Consider the following 25081-nt stretch of genomic DNA (forward strand, 5'->3'; position numbering starts at 1 on the left):
ACCAGCCATGGTACACTAATCAGGCCGTTGATAATTGTTCTCCAGACTTTGTAGTCCAGACAGTTTTCATCTCATCTAACAGTCATCCAGGCTATACTTCCTCAGCCTCCGAATAAGAATGCTGTTACTGGAGACAAGATATATTACATCCATCACTCTCATCTTCTTCATCAAACATTTCACCATAAAATGGTGGTCAATATATCATTGATAAATAATTCTATTCTCAGTCTTCCTCATCGTTCTCTTCTTGTCATTTGCCTGTTTGGAAGTGGATTCCCAGAGAACGTGTGCCACGAAGACCATACCTGAGCTTTAGTTGCAGGAGCAAGGCAAACACCATACATCTAAATTGATTTCCAGGTACCCAGATATTGGAGTATGACTCTGTTGCAAGCACAGACATGTAGGTGTAGTCAGGTTATCTCAGACCCTACAAACAGTGCAGCCACTGCCACAGAGACCAAGACACAGCTTTACTGACCAAGCTTACGTTGGGGCTTATAGCCACGGTGAAACAAGACTGCCATAGTAAATCTGTCATCAGTACCAAGGACGGCCAGTCACAGCAGTAAATATGCCCCATATCTTTCTAAGAGATTTATTTCACAGGGCATTCAGACTAAGTTGTAGGCATCTCCTGGGTGAGTACACTATCAAGCCCCGGTTTCAAGACAACAGTCAAAACCGAGGCATTCCCTGAACAGGGTCTGGAGTGTCATTACTGAGGTGAAAGTGTGGTCTAGCTTGAACAGAAGTTTATAGCCTTCTATAAAAACATACCTTTTTCTATTACCACTGGTAGCGGATCTGACAGCTGTTATATCTCTACTTATATTTTATGCTTCCTAATTCTAACATATGATGGCACTTCACATCCCAATATCCAATTGACATTCTTTTGATGTATCTGTTGGGCTAGCGCCTAAGCACATTTGCAAATAGTTTAGTGCTCAATTTAAGGCTGAATATATTCCCAGAATTCCTTTGGCAATCAATTATTTATTACTTACAAGTGTTAAGATCAAGAAGAAAAGAAATAGATGTATATTTCACGCTGACAGGAGGTCCTAGGGGATTACAGAAAACAGAAACTTTAATGCTAAATTTGTGTAAAAAGGGTAAAATGGAGATTCCCTAGTCAGTTTAAAAAAAAAAAAGAAATGGCCTGGATTGTACAGTTATTCTTCTTGGGCTTTATCTCATGGTTAGAAATGGACACTTGACCCGTACCATTAATTCTCTGTACTGCAGGGGGAGGGAAATTCTAGTTTGCTTTCACCAAGGAATACCAGTCCGCTTAGACTTGGTGCCAGTACCTGGCCGTGTCTTTTATCAGTGTACTCAAGGTGGCATATGTAGCTAATTAATTAAAATATGGATTCATTCCTATTGACAGGCCTAGGGTTTGTGCTCTGTTCTCAGCAAGGTCATACTGCCTGCACTGCTCTTTTGTTGCGTTCATATAATCTGGGGCTCATGAGGGCACCGACATTCAAGCAAAGGGGAACTCACAAGAGTAGAATTTAGAAAGATCATTCATACTTCACTGAACAGCTCTGTAGATGGTGGAGAACATTTTCACAAGCATGTTTGACTGGGCCAGAATTTGCATCATTCCCATCTGTGGGGTACGAGCAGCAACGGAGGTTCACGAGGTCAAATACAAGACCTCTTCGGGTCAGAGCTCAGGCACTCAAAACGAAACTTCATCTGTAGTCACCACTGGCTGTGACGGCGCCTTTGCAAATCGTCTGCTCATCTCTGTAAGCCTTATTTATTTATTTACTGCTAACCTGAAACTGCGCCCCAAAGACAAGCAAGGAAATACCCCTGACCAGGTCAACAATACAAAACCAGTCCTTATCTGTGCAATTAACGTCTGAGCAAGGAGTACCCAACGCCCTTACACTGAGCCAGTGCAGTATTATTCAGACAGGATGGAAGATGCAGCAAGAAAAGAACAACCTGATGCAAATGAACGAGGAGTAATTCCAACTCAGGAATACAAGCTGATAAAAGGCAGCCTGCAGAAATAAGAAATCTAGACAGAAATACAGGTGAATGGCTACACAGAGTGAGTTTACTCCTGAAGTAACCATAAGCTCAAATGTAAAGCAGAATATCGAGCAACCAGCTATGAAACACTGTCCCAGATGCCCGAACTTAGTAATGCCCTGGGCTGTTTTTGTCATGGCTAGCAGTCCATCTACCAATGGACTAACTTGTTTTCTCTCTTTTTTTTTTTTCCTGCCCAGGTTACACAGCAAATCTATCATTTTCTTGGAGGTCGGTGAGATTGTAACACCCTTGTAATTTCAGTTACTTATTTCTCAAGTAATCAGATAAATTAGAATACCATAGAACTGGGATGCATCTAAAGAAAATGGCAGCTCTCCAGGTAAAAAGAATCAGCCATCTGCTCCAAAAAAAATATAATAAAACCTGGTGACAGATCACTTCACTCATTGAGAGAAACTTGGAACAGTTGGGCTGCAGTCAGCAATATGAAACTGGAGGAGTCACACAACAGAGAGGTGGCACATAATCTGACCGGCAGTTCATAATTCCCTTCAACATCTACCTTAAGTCTTAGTTTTAATTGTTTTAGTAGTAGTGCTAATTATTGTTATTATAATGATGATGATGATGTTCCTCGCTGGGGTCTACTTACAACATGAGATGATCCTTAGCTGATAAAGCTTTTGGGGTTTGAGCGTTACTACACAAAGGAGTAGATAAGACAGATTGAGAAAACAAGGCCTTTCTTTTTTGTTTCTTGGAGTGATTCTTCCGTGTAGTGACTTTTCAGATAGTTTGTCACGTTTGGAATGAAGGTATTTAAGAGTCTGGAGGTTAATTAGAAAAACAACAGCTGACTTGACTGAAAGAGTTTAATTCAGCTATATGAACAGAGACAAACTGTTTTCAACCTAGAAGATCTGTTTGGAGCTGGTTTGTGCTGGAACGTCACCCACTCAAATCTTGCAAGGGAACATTAAGTGACAATACGCTCAAAATGATGAAGCTTATGTTGGAACAGAATCTCTGCAGCTGAAAAAAAATGCTTAAAGGAGGAAACATTTACATTCCAGTTTCTAATTTAGCTATTATTTAATTAAATATAAAAGTTTGATGTATTTTTTTGCAAACATCTTCACACAATCTAAATTTCTTATCACCACATTGGTTTTCTTCATGCTTTTCCCATTTACTTAAGCTCTTACCTCAGGCCTTGTTCCAGGATAGGGTGTAGACCAGCTAGCAATTTAAAGTTAGGACTTTGCTGCTTAAAAAAAGAAATAAATGTTTATAGAAACAATAGACTGGGTTCTCCTCTACAGCTCTGGGGCACCTGGGCTAGTCCTTGCTTCCCCAGATCCCAGACCAGTTTCCTTCTTTTGGCTGAAATTAGGGATGTTGAAAATATGAATGAGCAAATACCCCCACCCCAACAAAAACAGACAAAAAAAAAGCAGCAGGAAAACTGATTTTGCTCAAGGCTCAAAATACTTTCCTCTCTTGCACCGTCGATTTTCTCTCCCTACAATGAAGATCTTAAACATGTGCAGTGGAAATACACAGCATCTTGGAGTGGAAGATGCTCAAAATCAAGATTGGGAAAGAGGAATTTTTTCCCCAATACTCATTTCATAAAGAGAGAGATGTGAGCCCCTTGAGTCGGGTCTTTCTGCTGTTAGAGAAGTCATTGCTCTTGCTATTGAATTGCTGCATCAACAGTGCCTGTGGCTCCAGGGGCACCCTCAGGCTCCCCACATGCCAAACAAAGGAAGATTAATTTTCTGCCTGTAGAAACAGGAGTGCTGGGGCACAGAGTCCCTGGATACTATGAGCTACTTATAGCTGTACTGCATTAAGGAGGATTCTGCATTAAGGAGGTTTCTGCTGTTTCAGAAAGAAGAGTAAGGAGCGGGTAGGATCCCGTAGCCCTGGACCACACAGAGATGCTACAGGGAAATATAAAAGAGTGCAGACAGAATCAAAAAAACAAACACCACCCCAAACAACAACAACAAAAACCCCACCCACCAGAAACCTTAAAAAAACCCCAGAGGCTAAAATCCTGGCCCTGCTGAAGCCAATGGTAAGGAGTTTTCCTACTTATGTTACTGCTTTTGTCCAAAGGAGGAAGGTGAATGCAGAATTTACAGCTAGAAAAACAACACAAAAACCCAACCAAAAAAAGGATAAATGGATGAGAAATACATAGACAATTTTGAGAAGCTACTACTGTATTAATTTTGGTAAGGTGGCTGTGAAGCTGACTGCTAAAATGCAGAGGGCAGGGGTATGCACAGAGATCTACATGAGGCTGCTTTGGGGTTAAAGTTGGAAGTGTGCATCATTGCCAAAACCTAGCTTTCGATCCGCCAAGCAGGGAAATGATAGCACTGACAAATAAATGAGAAGAGCACAGTGTGAGCCTTTATTAAGGCAGAGTGCTGTCAGCGTAAGTATCAATTTTCTAACTTCATGGTGCCAGCCCCACTGCATGGAGAAAATTAATGCAAAGGTAACATATGAGAGGTGGTTACAGCAATCTGCCTATCAAGGCGACCAGTATATTTGCTTTACACCTTTCTGTTATGAACTAAGTATGTCAAGAGATAAAATAGCCATTTTTTCACTGCTTAGGTGAATTTAATGTTTTTACCCTCTCTCTCTCTCTTAGTTGCTTGATCTCCATTGAACTGTGATACTTCATCTTGCGTTAGACTGTAACACCAAAAACTATGTTCACCCATGCAGGTAGAAGAGCTCCCATAGGACCCTACTGGGATACAGGCCGTGGTAAGTGATGAGGTAGGAGTGGCTTCAGTCAACTGCCCTTTATGTGTGCTGCATATTTTATGTCTCCAAATTCAAGTAGCAGTCCCTTTTAAAAAAATTAGTGCACGGGCTTTAATTAGAGGACAACAGCAACAAAAAGCTTATAATTAAAAAAAGAAAAAAAACCTGTGGTAGATGCAGTGAGTCATGTCTTTGTCATAAGTCACAGCGAGTCCACTCGGCTCTTGGGTTAAGTGCGATCATCAGACAGCTTCAGAGGCAATCACTTCTAATTATCGAGGCTTTTGAACTCTTCCAGGGAACATGGTCCAGACCTCTAAGGTACTACAACAACAGTCAGACATGCAGCTCCTGTCTGTCTCTCATCCTGGCTTTTTTCCAAAATTCCTTCAATAAAATTAAACTAGTAGTATTGTAGTTGTGTTTTTGGGTCATGTGTCCCCCACAGCCATCCAAGGTTCTCTCACTAGAGAACCACCTCGCATGCTCTGGATAATTTTGCATAGGTACTCATACTTGGAGAAGAAGAAAGGCCACTAACTACAGCTGTCCAAAGAGACCCATCTCCTTTCTGTGCTTTAATGAGCGGTGTTAGGACTTCACACAGAAAGTACTGGTTTGAGTTGAGTTAAATCTGATTGACCTTGCAGAAGCAGATGGCATCCATCTAAAACCTTGAGTTAAGAGTCTGGTGGCAACAACAGGGTGTTTTGAACAGAGGGAGCCGTGTATTTTGGGCTGAGGGAGTAATCTGAGGTTAGGTTTTTCTGGTTTGTGATGCACCGAGGACCAAGCTGGCAGAAGGTCTTTTTATATAGACAAACACGATTTCTTTGAAGACACAAAAAAACTCTACCACCAGTTTCTCCTCCTAACTGTAAGAACGTGCAGTATCACCAATAACCTCACTAAACCCAAAGGGATGATATCATTAGCGCTCTTTGATATGCAGATATGGGAAGCTGCTATTCTTATCCTCCTGTTTTTGCAGTTAGCCTGTGGAAAACACAAACAGGTTCCCCGTGTTCCTCCTGCACTGGTCCCTCTCGCTGCCTCAAGGTTGCACAACCTCAGCAGATGTGGTCGTTGGGAGGAGCAGGTCCTACTGCTGGCCATGGGCACGCAGCCACCCACGCAAGGGACTCACCAGGCGGTCAGCTTCTGCCCTGGAGCATCATGCACCACACGAGCCTGCTTCATGCAACGCACATGTCAGATATTCCAGCCCCCCCTTTTAATCTAAGCCATAATTGATAGCTGAAGAGCAATTTTGCAGGCGTCAAGAGTTTAATCGCGGCTGCACAGATGAGCTTCCTCTGAGCCACGCCAACACAGCCTGCCCCCATTTCATTAGGAGCTAAAAAAAACCCCCCAAGTCTATAAAGCGCTTTAAGAAAAACCAAACAAACACCCGCTCCCCTGCAGTGACCGGTCCCCCAGGAATCCCCGGCGGCGCTGGGCCGGCGGGCTCAGCAAGAGCCCGAGGCGGGACTCGAACCCGACAAGACGAAGCACCACGTGAGCTCCACCCCACCCTCCCCGGAGGGTGAGCCACGCATGCGCACAGCAACCGACCGGCTCTCGCTGTTGCGCTCGGGGGTAGAGGCGGAGGCGTTGGCGGCGGGGGAAGGCACCCGCGGTAGCGCGCTTGCGCAGTAGCTGCTGCCGGCCTGGAGTGGGAGCTGCGCCCCCTCCCCCAGCCGCGCCATGGGTGACGCGTTCCGGAGGGCGGAGTCGGGCACTCAGGTGAGGCGCTGTCCCCCCATCCCCCCCCCGGCCTTTCCCCCCCTCCCCCTCCGCGGTCCGTGCGGGTTCGCCTCAGCCGCGGGGTGCTGGGTACCGCCGGGCGGGGCGAGGCCGCAGCCCGGGGAAGGGGAAGCGCCGGGCGCTCCCTTCCGCCCGCCCCGAAAGGGTGGGGGACGGGCAACCATCCCCCACTCCCTCGGGGCGGGCGGAGGGGAGCGCCCGGCAACCGCGGAACCACCCGAGGGGGCGGTGTGTGAGGGAAGGAGCGGGGGAGCCGCGCCGCGGAGCCGCGCCTCCCTTCCCCCTCCCCCCTCCCGTCTGCTGCCGCCTTCCCTGAGCGGGCTGCCGGGGAGCGGGGCCTCGTCAGCCCCAGGGTGTGCCTCACGCCGAGGGGAGCGGCGGGGCCGCGGGGTGTTCAGTCGCCCGTGAAGCGTTTCGGGGTCGGTGGCGGGTTTTCGGCGGCGGGCTCTGGCTGAGGCAGAGCCCGCTTCGGCCGGGAGAAGGGGAGCGCGGGTCTCTGTCCTGCCTTTGTGTCCCCGGCTCTGGGGCTCGGGCTGAACGTCTGCCGTGGCGGGCCCTTGGAGCGCGGGGTGGGGGGCGTATTGAGGTGTTTAATTCCTTTATAAACGTAATGTTCGCGCTCTCCCTCCCACACCGAGCGGTTGCGTAGAAAGGAGAGGAGCTGGGAGGAAGGTTTGGTTTAAATAAACAGTATGGAAGGTGGAATCGCGTTCTTGTCCTTTGCAGTAAAGGGGGTTGAGGTTTGGAGAAGTTGCTGGTTTTGGGGATAGTTTTTTTTGCTTGCTTTTGTTTGTGTTTTTGTTTTTCTCCCTGCTGGATGGGCTTTTTGTGACTTCTACTTGGAATCAACCAGTTAATTGGGGATTTCTGTTACTGTAACACAATATGCCACCAGTGCACATAAAAGCATAGAAACGTGTGATACTGTTAAAGCTCCATGGGGTTTTTTTCAGTAGGACTTAAGTTCTTAAGCCCTTTCCACACTGAAAAAAAACACCCCAGTAACAGCTGTCCACTATCAGCAAACACACACAAATTAAGGACACGAGTTGTGCTCCGTGCCCGAGTGAGTAAATGCATTTATTTGCCCACCTATGCTGTGCCAGGAGGGAACACGTGCAGTGCCTACTGCTCATGATGGAATGGATTGCCAACCCGAACCAAGGAGGAATTGATAACCTGTGGGTTCAAAATGTGCAGGCATCTTGTCCAGAAAAAAAATGGTAAAAGCCCTTGAAACAGAAAATAGCTAATTTAAACCAATACTCCCTCAAATAGTGTCATGCATAAGATCAAGTTTTAGTGAGAGTTCTACAGAGACCGCAGTCTTGTACTCTTATTATTGAATATAATTAATACAACAAATTAGAACTTCTGGCAAAACACCTTTGGGGTATCACAATAAAATAAATGATAAATTGCTTGCATATGTCTTTGTGCCCAAAGTTTACAAAAGCTCAGTCGGAGCGGTTAGAGTGGTTGAAAATTAAATTTTGTCTCATACTTGAGATAGGTTTGTATTTGTAAATAGCCCGTAGGTTAGCTCACAGCCTCGAATGGAGCTGGAGTATTTAATTTGAATTTCTTTAACATTTTAATGAAGTAATATCTCATTCCTGACAAGACCTACATCTATGCATAGCTTTGTTGAAACCAATATAGTGTAAGCATGCAGTGTATTAGTCAGTGGGACTGTCCACATGCATATTTCTTTATTAAAAAGATGAAAATGATAAATTATAAAAGACATAGTTGAAATATTTGAGTCTCATCAGCCTTGTGATTAATGAAATTTAACCCAGCTGTTGCCTGACTCTTGCTGTGTAGCTTGTTTTCTGCTTGTATCTGCATATATGGGCAATTTCTTGCTAATATAATTATACTTTTGAAGAACATCTAAGAGCAAAGTAGGTTGCTGAAAAGTGGGTTTTGTTTAAAAGAAGATGAAAAAGAACATTATGAAAGAAGAAATGAGCATCTGCAGTGAAATTGTAGAATTCAGTGTCCCTAGTACATGATTTGAAATTGTTTTGGGAGGGTTTTTTTTCCAAGCTTTTCCCACTCAAAGGCTCCCTCCAGCAGTGCTGTGTTCTGTATGCTGAAGCCAACAAACCTTGGGACAACTGACATCCACCATCCAGATCACCCTTTACGTGGTGTCCGGGGGGAAATCCACTCCTTCCTCACTTTACAGAAGAAAATGTGAGCAGTCAAAATGGAAATGCCTGGCCTGGGAAAGAGCCAGGGTGGCTTTTGCCGAGTTGGAAAAACCCCACGTTGTCCCTGTCTTTAATGTCAGCGGAGGTGAGGGGTGCCTGTCTAGTTAGTGTCTCATCGCAGCTTTGCTTCTGTCACTTGTGCTGCAGCGTGGACAGACCTTTGTTAGATTTGCAGGGAAATTGGTAGCTGTTTCTGCCAGGAACCCCGTTGCTCCCAGCGTGACACTAATGAGGCAAGTGCCTGTGGAGATCCTGCTTCAGAACTCGGAAGTAAATACAAGTTTGATAAAAACACAGGTGCGCTATCATCAGTGAATTATCATAAATTACCTACAGGAGCGGTGCTCAGGGTAAGCACCTGTAGTTATTTAAAATGAACATATAAACTCATAATTTAAATAACCGCAGATTGATACGTAAAGGATAGTGATCAATGTGCTGTGTCTTTCCACAGCTCTAGCAGCAAGCTTAAAGAGGTGACAGGCTAAGAGATGGGGCTCTCTGTTTCCAGAAGTAGTAAACTTCAGGGGAGGTATTTGCTAGTGTGGGCATAAATTTGGGAACGGGGGGCTGCAGAAATGTGTTATGACCGGCTGTAGTTCTGACTCCCAGTCCCCACAGCACCCATAATCGAGCCCCAGTGATCACTGGGTGCCAGAGCTGCGCTTCCTTTGCTGAGAAGCGAAGAGCATCAGACACCAGCAGCAGGCGGTGGCTTTCCTGTTTCTCTCGACTTCCACAGCCGGATGAGTGGGTGAGAGACTTGGGGCCCTTCTCCCCGGGCTCGCCTTGGGGCTGGGGCCGGGCACAGGCAGCCCCTTGGACTGCAGGGCTGCATGTGTAGGGTCTCTGATGACCCTCTTGGTAGCTGCAAGCTCCTAGTTCATGTACTCCACCATATGTTCCTATATTCTTGTGTCTGTTAAGTCTGTCTGGAATTTTGCAGAGAGCCCCTACTGCTTCCCAAAACACTCAAGAGTTCACCATGTGTTTTCTGCGCTGCACAAATGTGTGAAAAGTAACGGGAAGATCTGCAGATCCAGAGCAAGGTCAACTCAGGTGTTTTTATGGCCCTTCAGTGGAGGTGTCAGAGAACTCCCCTGAATAGTGTGAACAGGCAAACAAAGGCAAACGCATTGACATTTTGTTAATGGAAGGGAAAGTTAAAATGTCAATGAAAATGTCACACTTAGATTCCCATCGTGACCACTTGAAGTAAATTCAGGGCCGTTTAGTAGAGTTTTATTCCACTGTTAAAGGCAAACACACACACAACTGTTTAAACAGCTTCTAAGATGATTCAGAGTAGTGCATAGTGCTCATGGATGTGGCAGGGAGGCAGGCAAGATAAGGCAGTGTGTGTTTAAAGGTGTGTGCTCGCTGCTCGTTCGGTGACGGGCTTTAAGGAGGATGGGATAAAACTGGACAGAGCTTGTTTGAATCTTTAAATGACAGCTGGGTGTCAGGGAGAATGAAGCATTCAGCACCAGGGAGCGTGCTCTGGCAATGCTCTGAGTATCCTGATAGTGTCCTTTCCCGGGTGTGTTAATACATGCAGGGAATAACAGCTCTAGCACTGGGTGAAATGTTAATTCTTGGTTTACGAATGTATGCCAGAACTACAAATAACACAAGTTATGTGAATACCTGTCTACTTGCTATGCAAATACCTGTCAATTTAAGAAATTGTCTATGAACTTTGGACTAATTTGTTTTACAATGGACTTGCTTTACAAGGGGCTTTGGAAGAACTTGCTTTACAAATTCAAGCTTGCTGTAGAAAGCTTCTTGCAGAGCCGCTGGTGGCTAATTTCTTTTGATCATTCTTAATCCATACTATGTTTGAACAAGTAACTATGATATCATAGGATTGCAGTCTAGAGAAGTGCTGTATAACTTTTCAGATGAAATATACATGGTTTTGCCTACGAATGAGACTCCTGATGGGTGATGTTTCACCTCTCAACTGGTGGTTTGTTGTGGAGGTGCTGGGTATTACGAATGATCTGCTTTCCCTTTGTTCTGTCAGATGGCAGCACTGCTGTGTACCAGGGACCATCCCTCTTGCTAGGCTACCTGTGTGGCATTTCTCTTCTTTTTAAGCTTTATTGCCATTGAGTCTGAGTGCTAATTGTCTTGTGTGTTAATTGTCTGTTGCTGTAGTAGTCCAGACTATAGATTTCTGTATGTATTTATGAAAACATTTCTAAAATCAAACTAATCTTTTGATAGGGATGTCACAGAAAATTCCCAGTTCTCAGAATTCTTTAAATTCAATTCCCACAGTCCATTACTTTGAGTTAACAGCAGATCTCTTCTGTCTTCTCTTTACAAGCTACTTGCACGACTTGAGGGCAGAAGTTCTCTGAAGAATCTTGAACCTTCTCTGTTTGCTGAGGAAGGATCTCCTGTTCATGGTAAAAATGTATCTTTATCCTGTTTGTGGAAAAGTTTTGATCTAAAGTATTCTCAGAGTAAGATGGCAGAGATAAGCATACAAGTAGATTGTTTTTTTAGCCCTGGATTGTTGATGTAGTTTTATGCAAACTAGAGAAAATTAAATAATCCAAACACCATTCAAAACATTATTAAATGGGCTTTAAAAATCTACTTTACAGGAATCAAAACACAGACGTGGGTGAGTAAGTATCTAACATGTTAGTCTGTTGCTAGTAGTTCTACAGAAATTTGTTCTAGATTCTGTCACTCAGCCTTTTTTTTTTTCAAATCAGTAGTCCAAAAAAAACACTGTGATGTCATAACTGCAGAAATTTGCCAAGAACTTGAGGTTGAATAAGTAGCAAAGAGTTCGGTGATATGGAGTGGTCTGGATCAGTTTGTATGAGCAATCAATGTTTTTCAATCAAGCAAAGCCATCAAGCAATTCAGTCTTGGCCTGAAAAATCCTGGTTATACATAAATGAAACTTTGGAAACAGTTCCATTATGTATGTAGGTATGAATCAGCTGGATGAGTTTGTGGACAATGTTGGGATCAAAATGGTTTGTGTAGAACTTCAGTAAACAAATGGGAATTTCAAACCAGAGAAATCAGGCTACCTCCCAGTGATGCTGGTACAACAAGTTTATGGTAGATTCTTGGAGCAAGAAGTTTTAAGATTAAAATTGGATGCTTTAATTAAATGAACTACTGAGCGAAAGAGAAATTAGCACACTTAGTAATTCCTTGATTATTCAGGAAGTCAGACTGGTGTTCCAGATTGTGTGAAATTTCATGGATTTCAAAATGGAGTGGGCTATTCTGATTACACAAAACTGGATATAGATAGTAGAAAAATAGAATGACAAACTGTCATGTGAATGGCAAACTGTAAGGGTCGTTCTGTGAGGTGCTACAGTTGTTGAATATATGTATGAATGAATGGATTTCATATTAAAAGTACGTGGCTGCAGAGGTTATCAATGTACTTATCTGCAGTTTGAATTCCCACAAATTATAGAAGGTTCAGAAGAAAGAGCAGAAAAAGCAATAAAAAGAATCAGGATAATTGGATGAGAGATGGTGCTCAGTCTACAAAGGCAGACACTGTGAGACTGCCTCTGTATTATTTTGCAGCACTTGAGAATACATTAGGGGTTTAGCAATATATGATTCCTGCCTCTGAAAGTTTCAAATGTGATATAACACTGATAAAGGGCAGAGAAATACTGGTAAGCCAGTACAAATGGATCAGAGAAGATTATTTAAATGCTCTCAGTTCTGAACTGCTCTGTCACCCACAAGAATTAAGAACCAGTAGTGAAATTGGCATATGCTTCACAAGGCTCCTGAAGTCTTAACAGGTTTTTAAAATATGAGATATTTTTGTTTTGAAAAATTCAATAATAGAAAATACTGATCTTTCAGTATGGGTTTTGTTGTTTGGGTTTTTTTTTTTTAATGAACTTTACACACAAGAAACAAATCTTTGAGACTAAACTGAGCATGTTCTGGTAGAACAGACTATAAGAAGCCTTCCTGGGGACCAGTAATCACCCTTGCTGTCACAGTTCAGAGCATCACATAATTTCATCATCAAACTATCAGCTTTGATCTCAAAGCTATGTTAGGTTGTTCCAGACTGTTCAGAGTGTTCCAGAACCTCAGTTCTGAGGTGGCTGGAAACCTAAATCCATCACTGATATCTCTGTGCCAACACGGTCATCGAGCTTCTGAAGTATTTCTATATTTCTTCTGCTTTTAACAAATGGCATCAATTAGTATCCATATTGGTCATGATTTTTGGCTGACATAAGTGGAGTTGCATAACATACTAGCACAGATCTTTGGCTTTATATACTTAAATGGACTTCACCTTTTATTACATTTTTGCTTTGTCTTTTAATGCCACAGTATTTCTGTGAGTGCATGTTGTTTTGATGTGTGTTCTCATTATTCAGTCTTAAATCCCCATTGAAGACCTACCTCTCCATTTGTCATGAACCTGACTTTCAGTAGATCACTGTGCAATACATTGCCCATGAAGTCTGTACTGAACAGCTCTTAATCTAAAATGCTATGACTAAAGCAGTGCAAAGACCCAAATTATTCTTTTTCCTGATGTTCTTTGAAACAAATATACAGAAATATGAAGGTTTTTTAACTATCCAAAAGTTACATCATAGTTAGGTGTTCATAACATGTATCAGAGTACTATAAAATAAAGGTATTGCTGTGATGGTATTCTAGTCACTGCTTCTAATTATGATGGGCTTGCATATTTAAGAACACATAAGCATATTAATTACATACCATTTCAGTTGTTCTGGAACGGAGCAAAAGTGACACGGGCTTTAAATAACCACCTACTGTTGCCAGTCATATTTCTCCTGTGCCACTGGAATGAAGGTGTGGGTGTCAGTATAAAGCTCTGATGTTCAGCAATGGCATGACACACAACATTAACCTGGAATAAATATTAGGCTTCTCCACTCCACTTCACTTCTAAATGGTACAAATGTTAGTGACAGCTTCTGCTCACTGTTGTAAGTTGCTAGTCCAGTAACTTCAAGGTATCTGATGTGCCACCTGCAGAGCTGTTGCTGAGTATTGTAACAGCCTGTGTGTTACTGCAGCATTAGAAAGTAGTTTAACTGACATTTGCTAGTGTAATGATTACAGACTGAACTTAGGGCTTGGTGTGCTGTAACCCCAGCCGGTAGCTGAGCACCACACAGGCACTTGCTCACCCCTCCACCCCCCACTCCAAGGGGATGGGGAGGACAATGCAAAAAAACCTTGTGGGTTGAGATGAAGACAGTTTAATAAGTTAACAAAGGGAGACAATAATGCACAAATGCAGTAGCTCACCACCTGCAGAATCACAGAACGTCAGGAGTTGGAAGAGATGTTGAAAGATCATCTAGTCCAACCCCCCTGCCAGAGCAGGATCACCCAGACTAAATCACACAGGAACACATCCAGGTGGGTTTGAATGTTTCCAGAGGAGACTCCACAACCTCTCTGGGCAGCCTGTCCCAGTGCTCTGTCACCCTCACAGTGGAAAAAGTTCCTCTTTACATTCACATGGAACTTCCTGAGCTTCAGCTTGTACCCATTTGTCGTGGTTTCACCCGGCTGAGGGCCAAGATCCACGCAGCTGCCTGCTCCTTAAAGGAAAAGAGCAGGTTAAAGGGAAGGGGAGGGGGGGTGAGAAGTAAGGGAAGGGAAAAGGAAGAGAAAGGGGCAAATAACCCCAAGATCAAGAAATTAAGAGGCCTGTGGGTTGGGATAAGGATAGTTTACTAAGATAACAGAAAGATACAATGTAACAATACTAACAGGACTTCAAAGCAAAATATATGAAGCTGTTGATACACAATGCAGTTTCTCACCAAACCACACAACTCAGGCCGTGCCACCCAGAGCCGTCCCAGAACCTGACCGTCCCCCAAGAACCGCGCGTCCCGGAGCCGCCCCAGGCCTTCCTCCCATCAGCCCCCCGATATCCTGGGCAGGACGTAACTGGCGTGGAATACTCTCTTTGGTCAGCTCAGTCACCTGTCCTGGCTTTGCCCCTCCTTTCTCATGAAGAGCTGAGAAAGTCCTTGACTGTCTGACAGCAACTAGAAACATCAGGGTGTTATCAGCACTACTCCCATTTTACTCTCAAACACAGCATTCATCTGCTGTTACAAATGAAATTAACTCCATCCTGTCCAAAACCAGGACACCATTGCCCCTTGTCCTATGACTGGCCATCACTGGGAAGAGCCTGGCTGTGTCCTCCTGACACTCACCCCCACACCCAGTGCCTGGTCTGTTTCCGAGCAGTGATCCCACCTCCCATTGTGCTTCCCCAGCTCTATCCTGAGCATGACACTATTTGGCAGGGAATATCCCCTGGGCCAGGCTGGCTCAGCTGTCCTGGCTGTGCTCTCCCAGCTTCTTGTGCACCTGGCAGGGCGTGGGGAGCTGAAAAGTCCTTCCCTTGGTGTAGACACTGCAACTGCCCAGACGCAACTGAAACCAGCAGCGTGTTATCAACGTTATTCTCATGCTGAATCCAAAGCACAGCACTACACTGGCTGCTAAAAGAGAATTAACTATCTCAGCCAAAACCAGGACAGGCTCTTCTCATTCAAATGATAACACTGAATTGATGACCAGGACTGAGCACAATGTTTCAGTTAAAAAATATATTCATGTTACATAAATATTTACGTGTGTGCAACACGATTTAGTTTATCCTGTATGTCATTGCAGAGCTGTGCACTCTTTAGTCTGACTATAGTGGGCCAGTTCCAGCTGTTGTGACAAGCAATGTGCTGGGGCTACTCCTTAAAACATACTTCTTGAATTTGTCAGTGCTGAATTTCATATGAAACCATCCATCTTGATCTGTTAGATCTTCAATCTTGAGTCTGTATTAAGCCAATTTGTCTTCTATACATTTTGCCAAGCTAATGGAACATTGGTCTACTGCTATTTTTACCACTGGGCAACACCAATTCTAACAGGAAAATTTCCCATTAACTTTCTTCCATGTTAAAGTGTCTTCCTGCTCTGCTGCTCAGACTGTTCCCATGCCATAGCAGTATCCCTTTACTAATCCTCCTTTGAAAGTGTTTTGACATCGTTAATGGATGATGCTAGTCCTGATCACCAATACATCCACGACTTATTGTGAGGATGTCAAAGGCTTCTTGAAAATGTTGCTGGCAACATTTCCTCCTCTGCTGTATATGGTTTGTCCTCTCTGATCCAGAAGGATGAATTTACCCTCTTATCTTGCAGTAACAGCCCGGTTGCTAATTTAATGAAACCCTACATTTATAGATGTTCTATAAATGGCTTCTGTTTTGCACCCGTTCTTCTTGTGGGCAGCCTCTTTGATAATCATGAAGGCACAGAAATCCCCAGCTCTCTTGAGGTTTTCTTACAGTCCAAACCGTTACTCTTTTAAGAGTAAATTGTTTCAGTCAAACTACAGCCCAGATGTGTATCTTGTTCAGCAATATTGCACAGCCTCTGAAGGGTGTGTAGCTGTCTTGTTGTTAAAATTTATAATCTACCACCACAAAAATGCCTGACAATGATTTTTTCATTCAACTTAAGAGTTTTTACTTTTATAAATTTCTTAGTTTTGACGATAAAAGTTCATCCAGTATTATTCTGTGTGTTACAACTCCCTTATGTAAAGCTTTCTAGGAGGTAACACACAGGCATCCTGATAAAACGTCTGCAAATAGATGAAGTCACAGCCTTTATTTCTATTATTTTGCATAATTACCAAACAGACACTGGGATTTGTCCACTGCTGCTTCTTAGTGGCTGGGTAGAGTTGCTGTTTTATCTTAAACAAGTCATATTTTACTGTAAAGGTAGGTGAAGCAATCTGTATTGCGTGTTGGCCCAGTTCAGTTACTGGTCTGGATTCAGAAATGCCAGTCAGGGCAGCAAAGGTCTCGTGGCAAAGCTGGTGGTGGCAGTCACAAGATCCCCTCAGTTCTTTAACGAGAGGTGCCTTACGCAGTTTTTCTGAAATACTTCAGTAGACTTGAAATATGAGTGAATGCCCTCCCCAGCGTGGTGAGGAGGGGTTCTTCCAAGCTGGTATCTTACCCTGACAGGGTGTGGTTATGTCACTGGCACAGTCTGTGTGACAGCAGAGCAGCTGCATGTGGCAGAGTTGGACGTTGCGACCTCGGAATGGGAAGAGAAAACGAGTTGCTCTGTCATAGGAAATGTAGTTGTCTTTGCTCTCAGAAGTGGGGAGAGCCATCCAGAACAGATGAGTAAAGGCTTGGGAGGCAATCAAGCTTTTTAATAAATTTCAAAGTATCAGAAATTCAGGGAAACAGAATTGCAGTTGTGGAGCAGCAGGAATTTCATTATGGAGAGGCAGGCAGTCTGGGTGTCACCAAAATGGATACAATTGTCATATCAGGTGTAAACTGCTTTCAGGGCTTGGGGTGGGTGAAGTTAAGAGCTTTGCTTCTTCCCCACCACCATCTACCCCTCATCCCAAGCTGCATCTTGACATAGTATGCATTATGAACAAGGACATCCTCTGGAAGTTGAGTAATGACTTGAAAAACCCTGTTAGCTCAGGCAGGCACAAACATGTTTAAGTGAAGTTGCAATTAATCCTCTACTCTTGCATCCCCCCTATGAAAAGCTGTTACACCATTTGCACTTGCCAAGGCCATAGAAATCTCTCACCTTCCTGCAATTATAGCTGTGTGATTCTCCTTACTGCTTGTCTTTCCCCTTCTGCCTAAAATCTAAAATGTCATAAATAAATAATCCAGTTTCCAAAATTAGAAAGTTATAAAGAACAACTAATAAATTAAAAAGAGCCTTGTTCTGACACAAGAAATCAGAAGACTTTGGAAAAGACTTAGACTATCTTGCATTCACATCCAACAAAAGAACTGGTTTCCTAGTAATGCTTTTTTTTTTTAATTAACATTTTAAAATGTTAATTAAATTAATTAAATGTTAATTAAATTAATCCCCTCTTCAGGGATCTGCTTGGTAGAGTACCATGGGACAAAGCCCTGGAGGGAAGAGGGGCCTGAGAAAGCTGGTTAGTATTCAAGGATCACCTCCTCCAAGCTCAGGAGTGATGCATCCCAACAAAGAGGAAGTCAGGCAATAACGCCTGGAGGCCTGCATGGGTGAACAAGGAGCTCCTGGGCAAACACAAAAAGGAAGCCTGGAGAGGGTGGAAACAAGGGCAGGTGGCCTGGGAGGAATACAGAGAAACTACCCACGCAGCCAGGGATTGAGTTAGGAAAGCTGAAGCCCTGGTAGAGTTAAATCTGGCCAGGGATATCAAGGGCAGCAAGAAAAGCTTCTAAAGGTGAGAAAAGAAACACTAGGGAACACATGGTCCCTCTCTGGAAAGAAACAAGAGACCTGGTTGTCTGGGATATGGAAAAGGCTGAGGAACTCAATGATTTTTTGCCTCAGTCTTCACTAGCCACGTTTCTCAGGTCACAGAAGGCAAAGGCAGGACTGGGAGAAGGAAGAACCACCCACTGTAGGAGAAATGAGGTTCAAGACCATCTGAGGAAGCTGAAGGTGTACAAGTCCATGTGACCTGATGAGATACATTTTTGGGTCCTGAGGGAACTGGTGGATGAAGTGTCTGCGTCCCTACAGACTGCTCAGTCTCACCTCTGTGCCTGATCATGGAGAAGATCCTCCTGGAAACTAGGCTCAGGCACATGGAAAATAGGAAGGTGAAGGAGCCCAGGGTGACTGCACTAAAGGCAAATCATGCCTAGCAGATTTGGTGGCATCCTTCAGTGGGGTTACAGCATTAGTGGATAAGGAAGAGTGACTAACATCATCTAGCTGAACTTGTGTAAAGCATTTGACACTGTCCTGCATGATATCTCTGTCTCTAAACTGGAGAGACATGGGTTTGATGGACCGACCACTGGGTGGATAAGGAATTGGCTAAATTCAGCCAACAGTTTGATGTCGAAGTGGAGACCAGTGACAAGTGGCATTCATTCCTCTGGGCTGGTACTGGGACTGGCACAGTGTAATGTCTTTGTCAGCAATGTGGACAGTGGGATGGAGTGCAACCTCAGCAAGTTTGCTGAGGACACCAAACTGTGCACATAGTGTAAATAAATGGTTTCTTCCAGTGCTGTGTAGCAGTTTCCTTTTCAGCTTTCATCTACCTGTAATATAGATAGAGATGAAATTCAGTTGCCAGCCTTTTATTGGTATCTGTGTCCTAGATGCTGCTGGCAGGGTTGGAGTTTTTTTCAACCTTTGTTCCCAGTTGATTTTCATCCCTTCAGAAGCCTTTCTTGAGAATTGAGGCTTCCCTTGGGAGATGCTAACCAGGATTTAACACAATTTTACAGATATCAAACTTTCAAAAATGCATTTTCCATGTAGTGTAATAGTGACTGTGGGTTCAGTGAACGCTGAAAACTGAGCTCTTATTCTGTTACCTCACAGCTTGCTGCTTTGTTTTTGAACAGGAGATGTCATTGAATTCCATGGTCCAGAAGGAACAGGAAAAACAGAAATGCTCTATCACCTAATAGCCCGCTGCATCGTTCCAAAGTCAGGAGGAGGCCTGGAAGTAGAAGTCATGTTCATTGACACAGACTACCACTTCGATCTGCTGCGTCTGGTCACCATTCTGGAGAACAGACTGGCGCAAAGGACGGAAGAAATGATAAAGCAGTGCCTGGAGAGGCTTTTCCTTGTGAGCTGCAACAGTAGCACTCAGTTACTCCTCACCCTCTACTCCTTAGAAAACATGTTTTGCACCCACCCCTCTCTGTGCCTTTTGATCTTAGATAGTGTATCAGCGTTTTATTGGATAGACAGAAGCAACGGAGGAGAGAGTCTTAAGCTGCAGGAGATGAATCTGAAGAAATGTGCCAACTTTCTTGAAAAGCTTGTGAGAGAGCACCACTTGGTCCTCTTTGCAACAACACAGACCCTCATGCAGAAATCTACCAACTCTGCAGAAAGCTTTTTTCCTTTAAAACTTCAGCATGAAACCGACACAGATTATCGGCCTTATCTCTGTAAATCATGGCAACAAATGGTAACCCACCGGATCTTTTTCTCTAAGCACTGTAATTCTGGGAACACCAAAAGCTTTACAGTCCTTTCTTGCCACCTCAAAGGAAACCATGTAGTAAAGCGTTCGTTTAGTGTTGCAGAATGTGGAGTTCAGTTTTAACTTCGGTTTGGTTTTTAAATGTGGAGCAAATCCTGGTGCTAATGGCCTGATTAGGTCTAATAACCTACCAGATTAGGTACTAGAGTCTAGTGCCTTTCAAAGTTGTTGGTAGTTGCTGTGTGATTAACAATTTTTGTCACCATTTTCTTAACATTCAGTGAAGGGCAGGAAGTGGTACATGGTTTAATTACTGTAGACGTTCAGTCCAAACTAGCAAGGAATGTTGAAATTACTTGTTTGTGCTTAATGCATGAAGAGATTAAATCAAGACAATTACAACCAAAGACACTTTAAACTCCTGGTATCCTTCAGAAAACTAACTGATGTGATAAGGGGCCAAATGCACTGCCTTCATTTCTGGGTCGTAACGCTTCACGCTCCTCTTTCTGGCTACAGAAGTAGGAGCCTAGTTATCCGTGGGGGAGACTGCAAAAAGGCAAGTGTTCCCTCTCAATAAATACTGGTCTGGGTTTATTCCCAGTAGCCTAGGGTGTATGAAATGCATTTGCAGCTTTGCCTGAAGAAAAGGATTCATTTTCACAGTCTGTTAAATAGTGGTAATCCTGACCAAGCCTCTGTTTCTGTTAGCATGTGCTTGGAGAGGCGAGGACTGCAGGTGTTTAGGTCCTTTCAGACATCTGGATTTGAAGACTCTGCAGCTATCCCAGAAATGGAGTCCTGATTTCCATAACTGCAGGAAATCTAGACCCAGCTCTGGGTACCTGTGAGTTTGTGCTGTGTGCAGCAAGCAGTTTACTCTCTGAGAATAATGAAGTGTGGGCTAAGGGTTGTTTTGGGTGTGGGGGTTGTTTCTTTTGTCAGTTGGGTTTTTGGGGTTTTTTTCTTTGGTTGGTTTTTTTTTTTTAAGATGTATTCACAGACATTTTTGTTTTCCTGCCTTCCCTCATTATGCCCTCCCACTTCTTTCCCTTCCCCCACTCTCTCTAAGAAATCCAGGAATGCCATGCCTCTGGTCTTTGCCAGTGTGTATTTGCCACATGCAGAACATTTGTGTGCAGGATTTGGCATGCAACATGTTGCAATTCTGGCAAAGAAGATTCAGAACTTATGGGAAATGCCCTACAGTTCTGGCAAAGAATACCATATTATTTATTAACCTAGAGTGCCCTTTGAAAGCTTCAAAGTGCTTTACAAGAAAGAAAATTGCACACAGTACATTATTTAATACAAAAACTTACATTAGCTTACAAATTTAAATTACTCAAACAAGGGGGAACTATTTCTCACAGCAATATTCGTTCAGTCATGTTGCTCAGCACGTTTTAGAGTTTAGATCGAACAGATTATTAACAAAAATGCATATTAAGAAGAAGTATCTAGCACAGTATCTTTTTGAGGAAGATGCCTAAAAAATCTCTTCTTGGGAAACACTTACCTAGTAATTTCCTGAAATGGGAAGCCAGCTTTTTTCCAAGCTCAGTGTGTGTTGGGATTCCCAGCTGTGTGTAGTCCAGCTGTGTACCCAGACATCTGCACTTAGAGCTGGGAGTGTGCATCTCTGGGGTGGTTTATGGAATTTGGCATCTCTGATTTGGCTGGGGTTTTGTGAAGACAATGAGTGTCCTCAGCAGCCAGTGCCAAAGGTTTTGGGAGGAGTGTGAGAAGAATTGGTTTTCACAGGGCTTGGGGAGCTCCCGAGCAGTTTAATGGCTGCTGATCAGGCCTGTCCACCCAGAGTTCATCTGGTCCATTCGTAACTGACGTACCCTCCTGGTTCCACCAGGTCTCTTCACAGGGAGTTCAGATTCATTGTTCTTCCTGTGGGAAAGCTCCACCCGCTCCGTTTTAAACCTGCCACCTGATCACATCTTCACACCCTCCGTTCTTGTACTGCAAGACATGAGTGAACTTTGCCTTTTCAACATCTCCCCAGAGGTGATGATTTTATAGACCATCATTTCATCTCTGCTTTCTCTTCCATCAACACCACGATATCAGAACTTGTATAAGTGCACAAATATACAAAACCCATCATAAAACTTAACCACTCAGCCTAGGCTGGACCCAAACTAGATGGCTTAACATGAGTAGACACCTCCACTGGTAATTATGATAAAGGATATGCTTGCATCTTTTTAGAAAGAACTTGGAATATTCAAGCAGAGCCACAGAACTTTGAGATGTGAAAATTACAGGGCTACATCATTTCTACCAGGCAACACACAGACCCATCCCCTTTTGTATCAGAGAACACAGCTCCACTGAAGATTAACCGTGTCAGAAAATCATACTTGCTAAAAAATACCTTGGAAAAACCCCCAAACAATGGAAATGTTCTGGAATTCCTGTCTGGAAAAAAAGCTTTTGTATTGTTCACACTGTAGTTTACATTTTGCATCCTGCAATAAAATAAATGCCTACGTTGAAATGAAGCCAAAGTTCTAATTGATCAAAAAGAGCACCTCAGGAATTTTTTAAATATCCCAGGTTTATTTTTACTTTGAATACAGATGTATTTATTTTTTAATTCCCTGGTAATTGTAATAGTTGTGCTCTGCCCTTTTCTCTCTGCAAGCCTGGTGTGCAGAGATGCTGAGCATCTGCATATCCCTCAGAGTCTGCAGGAGGGATAAGCAGGATGCAATCTGGGAGCGCACTGACCTTATCCTCCACCAAAACTATGCCACTTGCAAAAAGGAACCTTTAGGATTCGAGTCTGAGAAAGGTTCAGTGTTAAAGAACCTGGGAAGCAGCAATTTTGGTTTTACCTTCATGAACTGTGGGCATCAGAAATGGGTTTTACCATTTTTTTCATGGAGACTTTTCTCCATTAAAGGTCATAGTGGAGAATGCAGTTTCCTCTCACAGGCCAGGAACAGTGTGTTAAACACAGTGGTGTATTTACTTGTGGGTGAGAAGCTGTGCATGAGCCACCGATGTGCATCTGCAGCCCAGGGGCCAACCACATCCTGGGCTGCACCAATAGAAGTGTGGCCAGCAAATTGAGAGAAGGGATTCTTCCCCCTCTGCCCTGCTCTGCTCTGGTGAGACCTCACTTGCAGTGTTGTGTCCAGCTTTGGAGCCCTCAACACAAGGACATGGACCAGTTGGAGCACATCCAGAGGAGGCTACAAAAATGATCAAAGGGCTGGAGCACCTCTGCTATGAGGAGAGGCTGGGAAAGTTGGGCTTGTTCAGCCTGGAGAACAGAAGGGTCCAGGGAGATCTTACAGCAGCCTGCCAGTCCCTGAACAGTGCCTGTAAGAGAGCTGGGGAAGAACTGTTCCCACAGGCATGGAGCGATAGGACAAGGGGTAACAGTTTTAAACTAGAAAAGGGGAGATTTAGGTTGGATATTAGGAAAAAGTTCTTCAATGCAAGGGTAGTAGGTCACTGGAACAGGTGGGTCAGAGACTTAGTTAAGGCCCCATCCCTGGAGACATTCAAGGTCAGGCTTGATGGGGCTCTGAGCAACCTGATCTAGTGAAGATGTCCCTGCTCACTGCAGGGTGACTGGACTAGATGACCTCTAAAGGTCCGTCCCAACCTAACTCATTCTGTGATTCTATGCTTTAGTGAGTGCTATTAAGTCCAAATTCTCCTCTTTCACCTAGGCCTTAGTTACCACCCAGTCTCCAGCCCACAGTCTCACCTGGCGTGACCTGTGCTGCTGCAGCTCAGTCTCCCAGGAAGGAAGAGCACGTTGGGGCAGCAGGTCTGCTGCTGGAACAGGCCCTGCGCAGAGAAGTGCCACCACATAGCATTCATGGTGAGGATACAGTGCAGGTATTCCTAAACTCTGCTTTATCCAGGAATTTCTTAGAAAGGAAAACACTTTCATGTCAGTGCCATCATTCCCCAGCTCAGAGTTGTATTATTAAGGCTTTTGAAGGCACAGGGACTTTTTATATTCCTTAGATTTTGTGTTTGTTGCTTCTTATGCAATATGGAATTAATGCAGCGAGCTCAGAATAAGGAGGAACTGGTTCACCCATTTTCCCCCATCCTTTTTATAATGAGAGCTTTCTAGAAAAACCAAATGAAGGTATTTTTCAGGTTTTATAGTTATTTTTAAATAAACCAGTATTTCTTAGGGACACCTGGAAAGAAAATGTCATTTTTCTATTCAGCAATCGAGTAAATAAAACACAACTAAACAGTTTTCTTGGTTTAAGTTTGTATTTGCACATGAAATTTAAGTTTCCTTTTTCTTACATAACCAGCCACTTAGTTTTCCATAGAGTGTGGAAGTGGCAGGAGATAAAGGGTCTCCTGTGGAAACGTACCTGCAGCTGAGTTGTACTTTTGCTGGACACTGATAGACAAAGGCAGAAGGTGATACTGTTTTGATGGCTGCTTAGACCGTGTCCTGGTGAGGAGCATCTTAGTTATCTTCTGTGGCTGCTCCAATAAATTGTCTCATGAAACTCTTCATTCAAATAGGGTTTTGATATGCAGGTACCATGCCAGGGCAGTGGACCACACCATTTCTTGGTCAGCAAGCCTTATGCCCAGCTTCCTGCCCACCTCAGGAGAAAGCCACACTATGCCACCAAACTTGAGCTTGTGTAGGAAGGTGCAGTGAATACTCACCTGTCTAAAAGCTGCAGATAGTTGTAAAGTTTCCAACAACTGCAGAGTAACCACAGGACTTGTGCATCCTGTAAAGAAGGGGAGACACTGGAACATCTTGGAAGCCTTTGGCAGTGGAAAAAATCTTTCTGACTGGGAAAGAAATACCAGTACAATGCACCTGCATGAGCTGGATAGAAAACCCCAATGCCCTGCAGCAGTCTGTGAAATAAAAGGTCCTTCCCTGTCCCTGAAACAGGACAGCAGAGTGGCACCAAGCTGTGAATAACATGTAGTTTGACAAAGGGGTTCCTGAACTGTTAACTAACACATCTAGCATGGCCAAGCTCTCACATTAAACTTGGCCATAGCTGACCTGCAGGTTCTTCCCACCATGGGATGTAACCGGTGATGGATTCAACTCTGTAGATGCTGCATAGCTTGCTTACAATGAAGATGTAAACCCTGCTCCTCTGGACCCAGGAGGAATTCACTGTAAAAACAGACTTCTTTTTTGTTTGGGTTTTTTTTCTTTTTTTCCCCTGCAGCTCTGGGCACCTTCCCAACAGTCAGTGCTGAGCCCCAC

General features: G+C 43.8%; 1 protein-coding gene across 1 annotated transcript; it reads left to right on the plus strand.

The window, feature by feature from the left end:
- Nucleotides 1-6519: 6519 nt before the first annotated feature.
- On the plus strand, nucleotides 6520-19962 carry XRCC2 (X-ray repair cross complementing 2; the record flags this gene model as incomplete). The annotated part of the gene is made up of 3 exons (XM_084260895.1): nucleotides 6520-6558; nucleotides 11134-11215; nucleotides 19247-19962. The coding sequence occupies 3 exons, from the start codon at nucleotides 6520-6522 to the stop codon at nucleotides 19960-19962; spliced, it is 837 nt and encodes a 278-aa protein (XP_084117021.1).
- Between the last annotated feature and the right edge of the window lie 5119 nt (nucleotides 19963-25081).

This window comes from Gallinula chloropus (assembly GCF_964237585.1).
Source record: "Gallinula chloropus genome assembly, chromosome: 2".
Lineage (NCBI taxonomy): Eukaryota > Metazoa > Chordata > Aves > Gruiformes > Rallidae > Gallinula > Gallinula chloropus.